Source organism: Drosophila tropicalis, unplaced genomic scaffold (genome assembly GCF_018151085.1).
Source record: "Drosophila tropicalis isolate 14030-0801.00 unplaced genomic scaffold, ASM1815108v1 contig_1190, whole genome shotgun sequence".
In the NCBI taxonomy this organism is placed as follows: domain Eukaryota; kingdom Metazoa; phylum Arthropoda; class Insecta; order Diptera; family Drosophilidae; genus Drosophila; species Drosophila tropicalis.
Genome location: NW_027172561.1, coordinates 302,243 through 317,669, shown reverse-complemented (window position 1 = coordinate 317,669; position 15,427 = coordinate 302,243). Strand labels below are relative to the sequence as shown.

General features: G+C 34.0%; 1 protein-coding gene across 1 annotated transcript; it reads left to right on the top strand.

Annotated features, from left to right (window-relative positions):
• Window positions 1-3,164: 3,164 nt before the first annotated feature.
• Window positions 3,165-15,331, top strand: LOC137578805 (zinc finger TRAF-type-containing protein 1 homolog). The gene is made up of 8 exons (XM_068292391.1): window positions 3,165-4,016; window positions 8,572-8,630; window positions 8,934-9,048; window positions 10,815-10,938; window positions 10,992-11,144; window positions 11,202-11,479; window positions 13,447-13,550; window positions 13,639-15,331. Exons 1-8 carry the CDS (start codon window positions 3,651-3,653, stop codon window positions 13,664-13,666), a joined length of 1,227 nt encoding a protein of 408 aa, XP_068148492.1. The 5' UTR covers window positions 3,165-3,650; the 3' UTR covers window positions 13,667-15,331.
• The last annotated feature ends 96 nt before the right edge of the window (window positions 15,332-15,427 follow it).

Below are 15,427 nucleotides of genomic sequence, written 5' to 3'. Positions count from 1 at the left end.
CTTTTTTGTATTCTTTTTTTTTGTATTTTTTTTTTTTTTATATATTTTTTTTTTTTTTTTTTTTACTTCAGTTTTTTGTTTTTTTTTATTTTTATTTTTAATTATATTGAAAATGCATTTTAGTCAAAAATATCGGCGCTTTGGCTGTAAGAAAAAAAAAAACGAGAAAGAAAAACACCAAAAGAGAAATATGAGCAAAGAGAGACAGAGATAAAAATTTTTTAGTAAATGTAGTATTATTGTTTTCGGTTTTTCTTTTTAAATGTGTATTTGTTTTGCAGGGAAATATTTAATTGGTTCTTACGTTAGATTATTTCCTAAATTTAATGCACACATTTTCTAGTATTTAGCCGATTTTCCGACCGCTTCGTTTTCTAAAATATATCCCATGGGTTCCGAAAAATTGAATACTCAATTTACTCATTAATTGTTTTCTATATTGAATGATGTGAAACATTTTTCTAAAACTACTCCGTTCGAACATCACCTATTTTTCGATATATGTATGTACATAGATATCTAAAAGGAAAATAATTTAAATTTCTTGTCCCCGTCACATTCAGTACAAAAAAAGTCCTTGATTTGAACTGTACTGAAAATCTAATTGAGAGAATTTTAATACACATTTTTATATTTCACAAAACGTAGGAAGAAAAAAAATGTTGAATAGTGCTAAGTTTTTATTATTTTTTTTTGGAGTACGTGCACCGGTAAACGAAAAACAGTTTTGTTTCTTTTTTTATTCGTCGTATATGCAAAGGTGTTGGTGTGTGGGTGCTTTGCCTGAGTTTGTGACTGTGCGCGTGTGTATGTGACACTGTTTGTTTTTTTTGCAAAAGGGCGAAAAAAAGAAATCCAAAAAAAGCAACAGCCGCCATAGCAGACGCAGCGTCGCAGAGACACAGAGAATGGTGGGCGGGGGGTCGAGTTTGCTCTGCTTGGATTTTATTTAATTTGTGTCCGTGTGTCGCTCTCCTGTGATGTGATGTGTGGGTGACTGTGTGACTCCAAATAAACATATATATGTATGTATATGAGGGCAAACTCTCTCTCACTCACTCACACACAGAAGTATTCACACACACACACACACACTCACGAAGGCGACGCTTTTTCAGTCTGTATACATTTATGTGAGCATATTTGTTTTACTTTGCTTTTCCATTTTCACTTAACAAAAAGGCAAAAAAATATAAATATTAAACACTCGCTTGCACTCCGTTTTGTTGAAGTTCATATTTTTAGAATTTTGATATTTTTAAACATTTTTTATATCCTCTGGTACACACACACACTAACACAAAAACACACAGGGACGCACAAACATACTTTTTGCTGAACCTGCGCCAACATATTGCAAGGCTGTAATGAAAAAAAGAGTAAATTGTAGAATTAGAATTAGTGGAGTCAAAGCATGTATGAGGATTAATTTAACTAATTAATAGAGTTGGTTTTTTTTCACTTCTGCACTTAGTAGTACTAACAATTGTCGAACGAGCTAGCGAGCGGGAGCAGCGGATTGGTGGGCAAATAAGAAAAATAAAAAACGCTGTGCGCGTTGTGCGCTGCACGAAGGACGAAAATGAAATTTCTCTTCAGTTGAAATCCAAATTTGAACTCGAAAAAAGATTGGAGGCTCGAATTTGGCTTTACAGAGTCTGCTGAATAACAGAATTACTCACATCTGAGTCTGCTGGGGACCAAGCCAAGCCGAATGAAGTCCACAACGAACCCTGTTACGCATCTGGCTGAGTGCGTCTCTGGTCTTTGTGTCTGGGAGTGAGAGCAACAGAGATGCAGAGAGGATTGAAGGATGATTTAGGCTAATAAAAACAACAACAATTACAGCTGTGTGCTGGTCAGCGGCTGCTTAAGCTGCACAGTGGTCAAGGACTACTAATTAAATTAAAGTTAATTTGATTCGATCTAATTTTAACTGTTCAATAATATAATACATTTGTTCATTTTTTGCGGCGATATAAAAATTTTATTAATTTAAATTCGATAAGTCCCTAATGTAGGTAATTAATAATGTTTGCCCCACTATGCAGTTAGGGTAGACATTTTGCAGGATATGCATGCATGTAAGTATTCCTACTGTAGCAGCCGAATGAACGTATATATATATATGTGTGTGTGTGTGTGTGTGTATACATTTGTGTATGTGGAGCTCAACAGGACCTGGACCTAACAGCTGGTAAGCAGGACATTAACGCAACAATAACAAAGAACTCTGACACCCACACAATGGAGCTTGTGTGTGTGTGTGTGGAATCCAGTCCTGCCTGCCATATTTGTGGAACTTGAAACACAGCTGGCTGCAAAAAGCTTCAATTTAATAAATATTTTGTCCTTCCACTCCATTCCACTCTCATAACTCTTCCGCTTCTATTTTGATAATATATTTGTATTTGTTTTTGCTTGGCTAGAGTAGAAGCAGCTGCAATTAATTTTCTCATGTCCCAATTTAACCCGTTCTCTTTGAGACCGAGAAGGACACACAACAAGTGCCCAGAAGAGGCGCAGTGGAGAGAAGCTCTTCTTAGGATGAGAGATAGGTACACACACAGACACACACACACACACATTTTCACATTATTACAATTTATTAATTGAATAATAAATTTATGTCAGCCATTCTTGAATACGCAAATTGGCCATGTTTATATATAAAGTTTATATTTTCAATTAGTTTTTGCTTATGAACTTGTGACACATTTTTGCCGGTTATGTTTTTTGTATATCTTTGTTTTGTTTTTTTGTTTTTATGTTTGTATGTATGTATTTTTGTTGTTTGGTATTGTTTGGCATCTTTCAAATTTGCAAACACCAAATACCAAAGAGCACACTAACAATAAAAAAAATAAAAAAAAGAACGGTGGTGTAAACCTAGCACTTAAAGCTTGAGTAGCTTTTTAACAAATATTTTTACAAAAAAACATGGATGGATTATTTACTTTTTTATCTATTTTTATTTACTTTTCTTTATCTACCTTTTTATCTACCTCGCGTGTTTCGTCCAGTGCTCACGCGTTTCGAGCAGCATTAAAACAGTGTTGTTAAAAGTATTGTTTAAATGTTTGATTATAACACAGTGGCTCCACTGGCTTGCAAATGATGCTGTTAGTTAACATCACAAACTTTGGATAACAGCTGCTGTTGAGTTTGGGTCTGGGTTCCTGCAGTCTGGTAAATTTGGGAGAAAGATTACAAAAAAAATAAAATAGAAAATCAAAACAAAACAAATCGCTGAAGAGAGCGGACGTGCAAGCGGAAGAAATTTGTTCAGAAAAGAGAAAGAAGAAAGTGCATTGTGTGTGTTTTCCTTCCTACTCTGTGGTGTATCTGGTGTAAATGTGTGCAAGCGAACAAGCAAGAGAAAAAGGGGGACAGCAAGAGAGCAAACTGATTGAGTCGTATGTGTGACAATCAAGTGTGAGTGGGTGTATATGTGTATGCGTGTTTTTTTTAGAGGAAACAAAAATTAAGACAAACACAAATTGTTTTTTTTTTTTTTTTGTCACGAAGTCGATTTAATAAAAACAAATTTGAAAGCAATTCAATACAAAAGTGTGCTTATACTTTGAAATCTAAGATAGTCGAGACAACAACACAAAAGATTTTAATACAAATAATACTAATAATACATTATGCCAACTGTGGAATCTTCCGATTCGGACGTGCAACAAAATCCGTCATCGACACTACCACTGCTGGGGGATAATCAGGTGACCATGCAGGCATCCACCTCATCCTCATCGAATAATAGCTCATCGGCTGGTGGCAGCAGTATGTCGTCATCGGTTGGTGGTGGTGTGGTGGGCGTGCCGTTAGATACTCAAAACAGTGGCGAACCGCCTGCAAAAAGACAATTGCTAGATCCAAACAGTGCCTCCAGTTCATCTGGTGGCGGCGCTGCGGCAGCTTCTGGAACCAATGAGAAGTTGGCCTATCGTATTTCAACAGCATTATGCTGTGCCGTATGCTTGGATCTGCCAAAAACGGCGATGTACCAGGTGAGTGATAGTTTCTGGGATCTCTTGAATGTTCCACTTCCACTCCCTTCAGACAATGTTTAGCGCAGTTGCAGCAGCAGCACCAGCAGGCACTGGGCCATCCACCAGTTATGTTTTTATCTACATTAGTATATTTGAGAGTGTGTGTGTGTGTATGTGTGTGTATACAAACAAATCGAGCCATGTCAGCTGTAAGCAAGAAACGGGTATTTCCATACGCCTCCCCCGCCGAGTAGTCAAATCGTGAGCACAGCTGTCTGGGAGAGAGCGAGAGAAACGTATACGTGCATCTGTGTGTGCCTCAAAATGTATGTTTGTGAGTGCGTATGTTTCTTACTCTCTTGAGTATGTCGTGTCTCTTTGAATTTTACGCCGTTTGCATCGTTGTCGTCGCCTTGAAAAATAACAATGCCAGGCACTTGGAACACCTCAGCCCCTAAACCCATTTTCGTATGCCCATTCCTACTTGACCAACCGGACCCCTGACATTAAAGTAGAGTCAAAAATGCATTATTTTAAATTCTTGGTTAATTGAAGACATTCAATGCCAAGGGTGAAGCCCCCAAAAAGAGAGTCAAACTCAAGTTTCCAGTAAAATGTGATAATTTTCCAAGTCTTGCTTGCTACTGGTTACACTAATGCGTAAATAGGAACACGCAAACACACAAAAAACATAAACTTGGACTTGTACACAGATATGGAGATACATATATGTATGTATGTATATGTATACATATGTCTCTCTCTAGTGCACGCATTGGCATTGCACTTTTATTGCGTTTTAGAAGATGACGAAGCGAAGCGAGCGACCCCCGCTAGCTGCATATCACACATCCAAACATACATACATACATTAGAGATGGAAATTAATGCTACTCCCTCTCTCTCTTTACCGTACTTTCTTGCTCTCTCTAAAACCTACATACAGACATCACATTTGCGCAGTTACATTTACTGCTAGTTTTTTGCTATTGCGTCATAGAAAAATTGGAATAGTCAAAAAGAAAACAAAACAAAAAACAAAATAACGTTAGGCTCGCCGATTTGTGGCCTATTTATAGCTCGAACCCGCCCGCCCTCTCTCTCTCTCTCTTTCTCTGCCACAATACGCGACAAATAAAATAAATATTATTCTAAGCAATGCTAATTTTATGTTTTATCCGTCCGCACCCACACTGTGGTATATATGTACATATGTATGTATGTATGTACCTGCATACATATGTACATACATATATCTAAATGCACACGCAAATACATATGTACATTCATGAATACAAATGTACATGCAAATTTTCGTGTATGTATGTACATATGTATGTACATATGTATGTATGTATGTATGTATGTATTTCATTGAAACATTTTATTGGCGTTACGTATGTATCTAAAAGGTGAATAGAAGAAGAACAATATACAATAATCTTATTTTTTATGTAATTCCTTCTCTTTGTTTCTGTTTCTGTCACTTTGCCCCTATTACTACTCCCTCTCTTTTTTCCACTGCTACATACATACATACATACATATGTACATACTGTCTCTTTTTTTACTGCGTCATTCCATTGACCTAGCAAATGAAATTCTTAAAAAGAAAAAAAAAAAAAAAAGAAATCATGTCTCTCTGTATCCGTGATTGTGATTAAACAATTTTTATTTCATTTATTAACAATTTTGTAAATTAAATAAAGAAAAAAACCAATCGTATTTTTCCTTATTTCTCCCTTTCCCTTGACTTCTCTCATTTTCCCTTATGACTATGTTTCTTTTGCCTTTCCTCTCTGTTATTGTTTTGCTTTTGCTGCTGCTTTGTTACCCTCAATGTGCGTCTCTCCGATACGTGCGTGGGTGTGTGCGTGTGTTTCTTATTGTTATCTCGGTCGCACACTCAATATCAAGTCAGCTGTTCAGGCAATCTGCGGCATGGGCGAGCAGTCTGTTTGATACTTTTTTTTCATTTTTCTTTCTATTTTGCTTTATTTATTTGAATGTATGTATGTATGTATGTATATATATATGTACATCCATGTGTACATATGTTTCTTTATATGTACAAACATATGTATGTACATATGTATGTATGTACCTATATAAAATTGGCAGTTTGTTTGTTAACTGAAACTTTGCAACGAAAAGAAGAAAGGAAAATAAACGAAAACTTGTTTAACCAGTTTTCAACAGCCACATGCAGGTGTACATATGTATGTGTGTGTGTGTGAAACTAAGGAAAAATAAACCAAAAACAAAAAAGAATAACAAAAAAAACGTGTTTTCTTTATCTACGCTGGATTGTTGTTGCCTCTTAGGTTCTCCTTCTTTTCCTCCTTCACTCTTCCTATCAGCGGGTTATCTACAAAAACAATCATCAGCTGGCTTTTGTTATGTCTACAAGGCGACTGAAACAGAGAGATATACAGAGAGAGAGAGAGAGAGAGAGAGCGCGCGAGTTACAACCAGACAGATAGATAACGCGAGAGAGAGAAAGAAAGAGAGCGGGAGAGTGAGTAACGTCGTATTGTAAAACAATTATTCTTGGGTAGGTCATAAATTCGCCATTACGATGGATTTTGAAAATTGAAGTTCATTTAACTCTCGGAACTATGTTTGTCTATCTTGTTTTCTGGAATGTGTTTAGCCATTTACTAGATACACACACACACAGAATCAAACACACAACAGCAGCCCAAAAATGTAGCTTATTTCGCTCTTTCTCACAATCTGTTTCTCCGAGTTCCCTCTCTATCTCTGTTTTCTCCACAGATAGTCAGACTTACATACATATATCGCACATGTGTGTGACTTCATTTTCATCGTCGTGGTCTTTCTATCCATATTTTCTCCTTTCATCTCTCTCTCCCCCACCACCTCTCTTCGTTTGGTCTGGCTAATTCTGTAAATAGAATATTCCATTAAAAATGTCGACGTTGCCCGCATTGTTTTCCTCTTTTTCTTAGCCAAATAGGAGAAAGGAGAGTATCCCTCCCTTACTACTCTCTGCCATTCAATGTTGTCTGTCCTTTGCGATGCTTGATTACGTTTTACATTCTCTTATCGTGTCTCTAAACATCACTCTCTCTCTCTCTCTCTCTCTTTTCTCTCTCTACCCTCTTTCTACGCTTTGCTTTCTTTTTATACACACACCAATTGGCCCCTAAAAAGCACAACAATCGACAGAATTTCAAAAGTTTTGTCATCTATTCTGATCCGTAATATCATCACTTTCCGGAAGTTTTCTTCATTTTTTATTGAGATGTTTCCAAATTAAGGAGAAATGTGTCTGTTTCTTATATTCCTGTTCCTCTTTTCACAACTTCTCTCTGTCTCGGAATCATCTCAATAATAAGAAAACTAAAAAAAAAAAAAAAAAAAAAAAAAAAAAAACAAGAACAAAACAACTAATTTTTATAATTTCGCCCTTTAGCCTTTAAATAGTTTATGTGGTAGACTTTAATATAACTCTTAAAAAAAATCTATCTATCTACCTTCTTAAAAATATAATAAAAAATGAAAAACAAAAAATCACAATCTAGTTAAGTCTATAAAACAATCTCATATGAAATTTGTATGCACACAAAAACAAAAAAAATAAAAAACTTTGTAATTGTAAAATGCTAATTATATAGAATATATACATACATAGTAGTCAGCCGATTCCATTCCATAGCATTAAAAACTGAAATTAATTGAAATGTATTATTCTCACACACAAAAATACACAATGGAAAAACAACAAAAACAAAAAAGTAAAAATAGAAAAAAAAAACTAAATCAAATGATTTCAATAAACTATTGCAAAAAAATAATACTAATATGCAAACTCCAAAAAGAGAGAGAAAACCAAAATACAAAAATAGCGTTTTTATTTCAAAAAAAAAAAAAAAAAAAAAAAAAACAACACAAGGAACACCAATTATCAAAACCAAAATAAAACCTTAAAAACAAATACACCAAAAAGTTCCATGGGATGAACTGGATTCTATCCAACAGTTCCTTTCTTCACCTCATCTCGATATACATATGTATATGCATACATACATATGTCCGTCAATCACTATCATTCAGTCTCACCACACTCTCCACAATCCACCACCAGCCCCACACCCACACCACATCAAACCCCATACAAACCAAAAACCAAGTTCATCTTGATCACCGGCCCCCGACTCATCCTCAACCCACCAACAAATCATAATAATAATTTCTTTGCAACCAAAACAACAACAAAATAAAGGCCATAATTATGACTAATAGCAACTTTTTTCTCCTTTTTTTCTTTTATTACAGGTTACTTTTCATATATATTTATGTATTTATTACATTAATATACATATTATACTGCTTTATAATTTGCAATATAACTTATACCTAAGATCATACTTATATATACATAGAACAGACGCAAATCCGTTTTCCAAAATTTATTATTTTATTTTTGATTTTTTAAATTTTTTTTTACATTTTTCTAAATTTCTTGCCTAAAAAAGATATCTAACCTCAATATTTTATTTCTCTCTCTTTTTTTTTTTCTCCATCTCTGCTCTCGCTCTTATTTTAGTGCCAAATGGGACATCTGATGTGCGCTGCGTGTTTTACCCATCTTCTGGCGGATGGACGGTATGAATAAAATTTCTAAATGAATTACATATACATATATACAAACATCCAATCCAATATGCTAAACATAATATGTACATATAAATATATATAGATATATGTATATGTATGTATCTGTATCTAGCATATTTTGAAAGGATCACTTTCGTTCAAATCGGACTAATTTGCTTTTCCAATATCTTTCTCTTCATTTCTTTTTTTCTCTCCCCCTTTTTCTCTCTATCTATCTATCTGTCTTCCTATACCTATTCTCTCCTTTTGGGTTTTCGTTGTTTCTTTCCATTCACTATATTGTTGTTACAGACTACGGGATCAAATAGCAACCTGTCCCAACTGTCGTGTGGAAATATCGAAAAGCACCGCTTCCCGTAATCTGGCTGTAGAAAAGGCTGCCTCTGAGCTGCCTAGTGAATGTCAGGTAAGGAAAAAAGGGAAATTTAAATAGTTTTCTTTTTTTTTTTGGTTCTACCCCCTCACTTTATTGGGGATAAGTTGCAAAGTCAACTCTCAGAAGTGTCGTTCTGTTATCTGCTTAAAAAACCTTTTTTTAAACCTTGATATAACGAGTCTGAGTGGACACACAAAAGTCTTAATTATATCTATAGATTAGTTGTGGGTTCTTATTAGTACGTACCTTTTACTTTTCCCAAGCGACTCAACTAAAACTTAGTTCTAACAAAGTTTTCGTGGTGTACATGATTTCGTTTTCGCTTCTTCTCTGACAGCAATTATAATGCTCAATTCTTTAACGATAAGTGCTGGTCTTCATGATTTTCGAAAGTTAAATGTATCATTTTTAAAATCTATGCTGGCACGTACAAAAGAGTAATAGTTTAACAGATTTTTCTCGTAGAGAAAACAACTATGATAATAAAAAGAAACGACTTACCATAACTTTTATACAATTTTAGAATTAAATTCACGAGGTTTTCTTATAATCATAATTTTCCTCTTTTTGGCTAGGGTAATAAATGATCTACTCTTGAATGCATATCAAATCTTTCGTCAGTTTGTAAGAAACCTACTTGAATTTTTTATACCATACACCCATAGGGTGAAATGGTATATTAAAGTCGCCAAAATGTATGTAACAGGCAGAAGGAAGCTTCTCCGACCCTAAAAAGTATATATATTCTTGATGAGGATCAACAGTCGATTCGATCCAACCATGTTCGTCTGTCCGTCCGTCCGTCCGTCCGTCTGTATGAACACACAGATCTCGGAGACTATAAGAGCTAGAGCCACCAAATTTGGTATGTATACTCGTGTATTATGTAAATGCATAGAGTTAATTGGAATTTTGGCCACGCCCCCTTACGCTCCCAGGAATCACATAAAACTATTTTTCTTAAAAAGTATAACAGCTAGAGACATCAAATTTAGTTTGTATACCCGTTTAGTTAGCGCGCAGAAACTAATTGTTTAAACTTTTTGCCACGCCCACTTCCGCCCCCGCAAATTAAACAAAACTGATTTTATCAAAAGCTAACAAAGCTAAAGTCACCAAATTTAGTATGTACACTGGCTTAGTATACGCGCAGAGTATATATATTTTCATATTTTGCCAAGCCCACTTCCGCCTCCATAATTTAGAAAAAACCGAATTCCTCCTGTAGTTTTTTGACTATCCCATTCAAAGTCGGCAGACTAATTAATCTTCTATGTTTTTCTGCCAAACTACCAAACAAATTTTATTGAAATCGGACTAGAAACATGCAAAATATGCGTATGAACGTATTTTACTAAGCGGTCCACAAGGCCAGAATTGGCCGTTGGCTGGTGGCGGCGCTAGAGTGCTCGTGTGTTTGTAGAGTGGGCGAGATAGCACATAGTATGAAGCATGTAAAAACAAATTAAAAGACATACATACATATGTACATTTGCTTTTCGAAATTTGAAATATTTGTTTCACCCGGTGTATGGTATAACCAAGTCGGCGAGACGACTTACTTACCTCATTAGTCATGAAATGAAATTTATTCATTGGACAATTTTGTAATATTTTGTAAGAAAGAGAAATAATGACAATTTTGAAGTATTTTTTCATTATTCTTTATTGCTAATATAAAAAATGCATATATTATTCCTTTGATCGACTTGATAAGTGACAGTAGATCCTATTTTAGTTTGTAAATGGTTATTATTCTTTAAACATATTTTAATTGAATAACTCCTTTGAAACAGTATTGCAACAATGAGTTTCCCTACAAATCCCTGGAGCGCCATGAGCAACATGAGTGTCAGGAACGTCCGACAAAGTGCAGATATTATCGCATTGGCTGCCAATGGCGTGGACCATTTCATGAGAGTGAGTGCGAAAAGCTTCTACCATAGCAATATTCTAACTCACTTCTAATTTAGCTACTGAACATGAACGCAATTGTTTGCACCCACAAAAGTCTGGACGTGATGTAATGGCAGCCTTAGTTGCCCACGATGACATGTTCAAAGAGGAGATGAAAATGTTCCATACTCTGATCGACTTGTTAAGCTATGAAAAGATAATATTCAATGGTGAGTGGTGCTGTTCGAGATGGAGATAGGCCAATATAAAAAAGTCTTTCTCTTTAGATCTTCAAATGAAGCCTTATCGCACAGATGAATATGTGCACAAATTGTTCTACGAGACGGCCCGCTTCTCGGCATTCAATCAACAATGGGTTGTTAAGGCCCGCATTAATAATAGCCAACGCGATCCTCATCAATCCAATGAGCGAACAATCACATATCAATTGATATTGAAAACAAAAACTAGTACGCCCATGAGCATACATTTCTTTGCTCTGAAGGGCCCGTTCTCAGATATGAAAGTGAATACTCAAATATACAAGCATGATTTTACAGAAGCGGTAAGTCAGTCGATTAAATGCCCTGCCCTGCTCTGCCCTCATATACATACATACATATTTACATACGTTGTACATTGTCATCATCGAAAAATCACATTGTTTAAACCATTTACCAAATGGAATTGAGTGGTTTTCTTCGCATGAGTGAAAAAACACAAATAATCTCGAAAATGTATTAGTCTCCTATCCTATATATAGTTTGGAGATAGAAATAACTTGAATAACAAATTTATAAATAGAAGTATCTGAAGTATTTACTTCATTCCAAAGATTGTCGACTAAACAGGAAATTTTTTTGTATTGTGTAATATGAGAGAAGTATCTTGGAATTGTCTCTGTTCCTTTCTCGTAGTCTTATAAGCAGACTAAATATGATATAGCCCGTCTGACTTAGGTGACATCAAAAATACTTACAAATATCGATTTTAAAGTGAAAAAATAGATGTAAGGTTTCAGTTTTCGTAGTGTTTATATGTTGATAAAAAGCTTGTTCCAAAGGTGGAATTAGGTGAGATTTTCCTACTCCATATAAATACTCAGGAAAAAATAAAAATTCAAAAACAAACGGATTAGCCATAAATCGGGATTAGCTATTATGTTAAAAGATGTAAGATCAATAAAAGTTAATTCAAAGTTCATTCATTTTTTAAACTATATTAAATTTTGAATCACATTAATTTTAATAAATTCTGAATACTCCTTATGTAATTTTGCCAAATTTTAACCGATTGTTTTTAAAATCAATTTTGAATATATATAATGAAGTAAGTAAGTCGACTCGCCGACTTGGGTATACCATACACCAGGTGAAATAAATATTTCGAATTTCAAAAACCAAATGTACATATGTCCGTAAAATTGTTTTTACATGCTTCATACTATGTGCTATCTCGCTCGTGTAGAGTGCTACAAACACACGAGCACTCTAGCGCCGCCACTAGCCAACGGCCAATTCTGGCCTTATGAATCGCGTAGTAATTCATACGCATATTTTGCAAATTTCTAGTCCGATTTCAATTAAATTTGGTAGTTTGGTAGAAATATTTAAGAATAATTATGCTGCCGAATTTCATTGCGATAGGCAAAAAAATGCAGCAAAATTATGGAGGCGGAAGTGGGCGTGGCAAAATAGTAAAGTATACAAATCCTGCGCGCAGGAAAACTACATTTTAAATTTGGTGACTTTAGCTTTGTTAGTTTTCGAGAAAATCAGTTTTATTTCATTTTCGGGGGTGGAATTTGGCGTGGCAAAATTTTTAAATAGTCAATATCAAGCTAGTTTACATACCAAATGTAATGTCGGTAGCTGTCATAGCTTTTAAGAAAATCAGTTTTATGTAAATTCCGGGGGCGGAAGGGGGCGTAGCAAAAAGTTTGAACAATTAGTTTCTGCGCGCTAACTAAACGAGTATATAAATCAAATTTGATGTCTCTAGCTGTTATACTTTTTAAGAAAACCAGTTTTATGTGATTCCTGGGGGCGTAAGGGGGGGTGGCAAAAATTCCAATTAACTCTATACATTTACATACCACACCAGTATACATACCAAATTTGGTGGCTCTAGCTCTTATAGACTCCAAGATCTGCTTGTGCATACAGACGGACGGACAGACGAACATGGCTGGATCGACTCGACTGTTGATCCTCATCAAGAATATATATACTTTTTAGGGTCGGAGAAGCTTCCTTCTGCCTGTTACATACATTTTGGCGACTTTAATATACCATTTCACCCTATGTGTGAATTATTATTCACGTATTATATTTTTTTAAAACTAAATTGCACTTAAATCGGTTAGAAATTATAGAAAATACGGGCTGAAACAATTAGACAGAATAACCACAAAAATCTTGAAAAATTCAACAAAAAAAAAAACTTATAAAGATCCCAGGGTAACAAACGTACCAAATCGAATCTATATAATCCTTAAAACAACTTTAATTCTTATTTCCTTTTTCATTTCAGAGCACTGAAAGTGATTATTATGTTTTACCCTTGCCAAATGGCACAGACGGTAATGGCTCGAGTGAGTGCAATCGTATGTTGGCCAATAAGGGCATCAACTTTCGGTAAGTTAAACATGAGGTTGGAATATACATACATATATGCATATGTTGATCGTATAATGAAAACAATTTCTTTTTCTTTAATTTGCAGTTTGCTCATGTTTTTGCTGAACAAGTGAAAAAAATTTTTTCTGTTCCATCAATAAGCAGCAGAAGAAAGGAAAAAAAAAATACATAAAAAACAAACACACATACACATATATTTTCAAACAAGCTTTAGTTTTTTGTTGTTTCTTACTCTTAAATGTGCAAATCTTAGTTATAGTAAATTGTAATCATGACTGTTGTAGGGGGCATGTTTTCGTGAAACCAAAAAAAAAAAACAAAAAACAAAGATAAGAAAAAAATAACATCTCATTGTAAACACACACATTTAAACACCTGCATACAATTACATATACATATAATATGTATATTTACATATAATATGTATATATACATACATGTATGTATATGTATTTTATATACTTCCAAAACAATGTATGTATATGTATTTATATGTTTTTTTCTATATATATGTATACATACATACATACATGCCCCACATTTAAATGTAAAACATATTTATACACATACATTTGCAGAATATGTATGTACACATTAATAAATTTGCATTGAATTTTACTGTGTAATAATGCTGTAGGTTGTATTCTAAGTTTAGTGAATAATTAAGATATTCTCTAATTGTCATTATCGAGTGGAAAAAGCGTTACATAAATCGTATGTATGTATGTATGATGTAAAATGTATGAGATCTAAATGTTTCTCTTCCCTTAATTTTTGTTGTTTTCTTTTTTTTTTTTTATTATTATTTGTTTCTATTCTCCCACTCGCTGGCTCTCTTTCTCACGAAAAATAACAAAATGTTTAATCATAGCATATAGAGTAATTAATAATAAAAGAAAGAAGAGATGCCCTAAAGATGCCATTTAAAAGAAACACATTTTTTTTTTTCTATTTCTCTATTATTATATAAAATGTAAAAAAACATATGCAACTTTTTTTCTACTTCTCTTGTCTCTTCATAATATATATTTTGGCTTTTTCAATTGTTTTTGATTTACTGTAAGTGCAAGTGGAGAAATTTCTTTAATAAAATGATTACAAAGTTGTGTATTGTGTGATTGTTGTGTGTGTGTGTGTGTTTACGACTAACATTTTAATATGATCTCACAGGAAGAAGCAACAGGTACACACACAAACACACACATATTAATAGCGACACACACACGTTTATAAACAAACAATAACCGTAAAATAAAATAGTAGAACTAATTCTCTTGAGTCGTCATCGTATGCTCAACTACACTGTAAGAAAAAAACACCAATCTGATCCAAAAATAAACCGATTCTAATTACACAAATATATATGTATAATTAGATCGCTCTATTAATTAATTGAATTAGCTCTAGTTATAACAATGACGTTCCCCGCCCTTAATCAGTCTTTTTCTTCTCCATTTGCTTAATTTAAAATTTTGTATTTTGTTCTTTTTTTTTTTTTTTTTATTTCACACACACATTTAAAATGTTTCAAGAATCGTAATTGTAATATTTATATGCCATTTCATACACTTTATAGAAGAGAGAAGAGGATGAGAAAGGAAAAAGAGCAGGAAAGTCAGAATTCATTTGCTCTTTTGGTCCTTGTTATCTGTCTATATATCTCTCTTACTCTCTCTATATTGTGACGCTGGCATCGTTAATTGATTAACTCTAAACATAATGCATATACATATATTAATGATATTTCTTAATAAATAAAATGAAAAACGAAAAGAGAATTTTTTAGTTTTTATTGATATTATGGCTTTGGAATTGACTTTACTTTAATAGGATATAAAAATATCTAAATTTCCTCTTAATGCCTTCGCATTTAA

What these genes read in the sequence shown, in the direction of transcription:
- LOC137578805 (XM_068292391.1), top strand. Translation starts at nt 3,651, where the DNA reads ATGCCAACTGTGGAATCTTCCGATTCGGACGTGCAACAAAATCCGTCA. An exon ending in GCGTGGACCATTTCATGAGA is followed by an intron (nt 10,939 to 10,991) that starts GTGAGTGCGAAA and finishes CTTCTAATTTAG; the next exon opens with CTACTGAACATGAACGCAAT. An exon ending in TGAAAAGATAATATTCAATG is followed by an intron (nt 11,145 to 11,201) that starts GTGAGTGGTGCT and finishes CTTTCTCTTTAG; the next exon opens with ATCTTCAAATGAAGCCTTAT.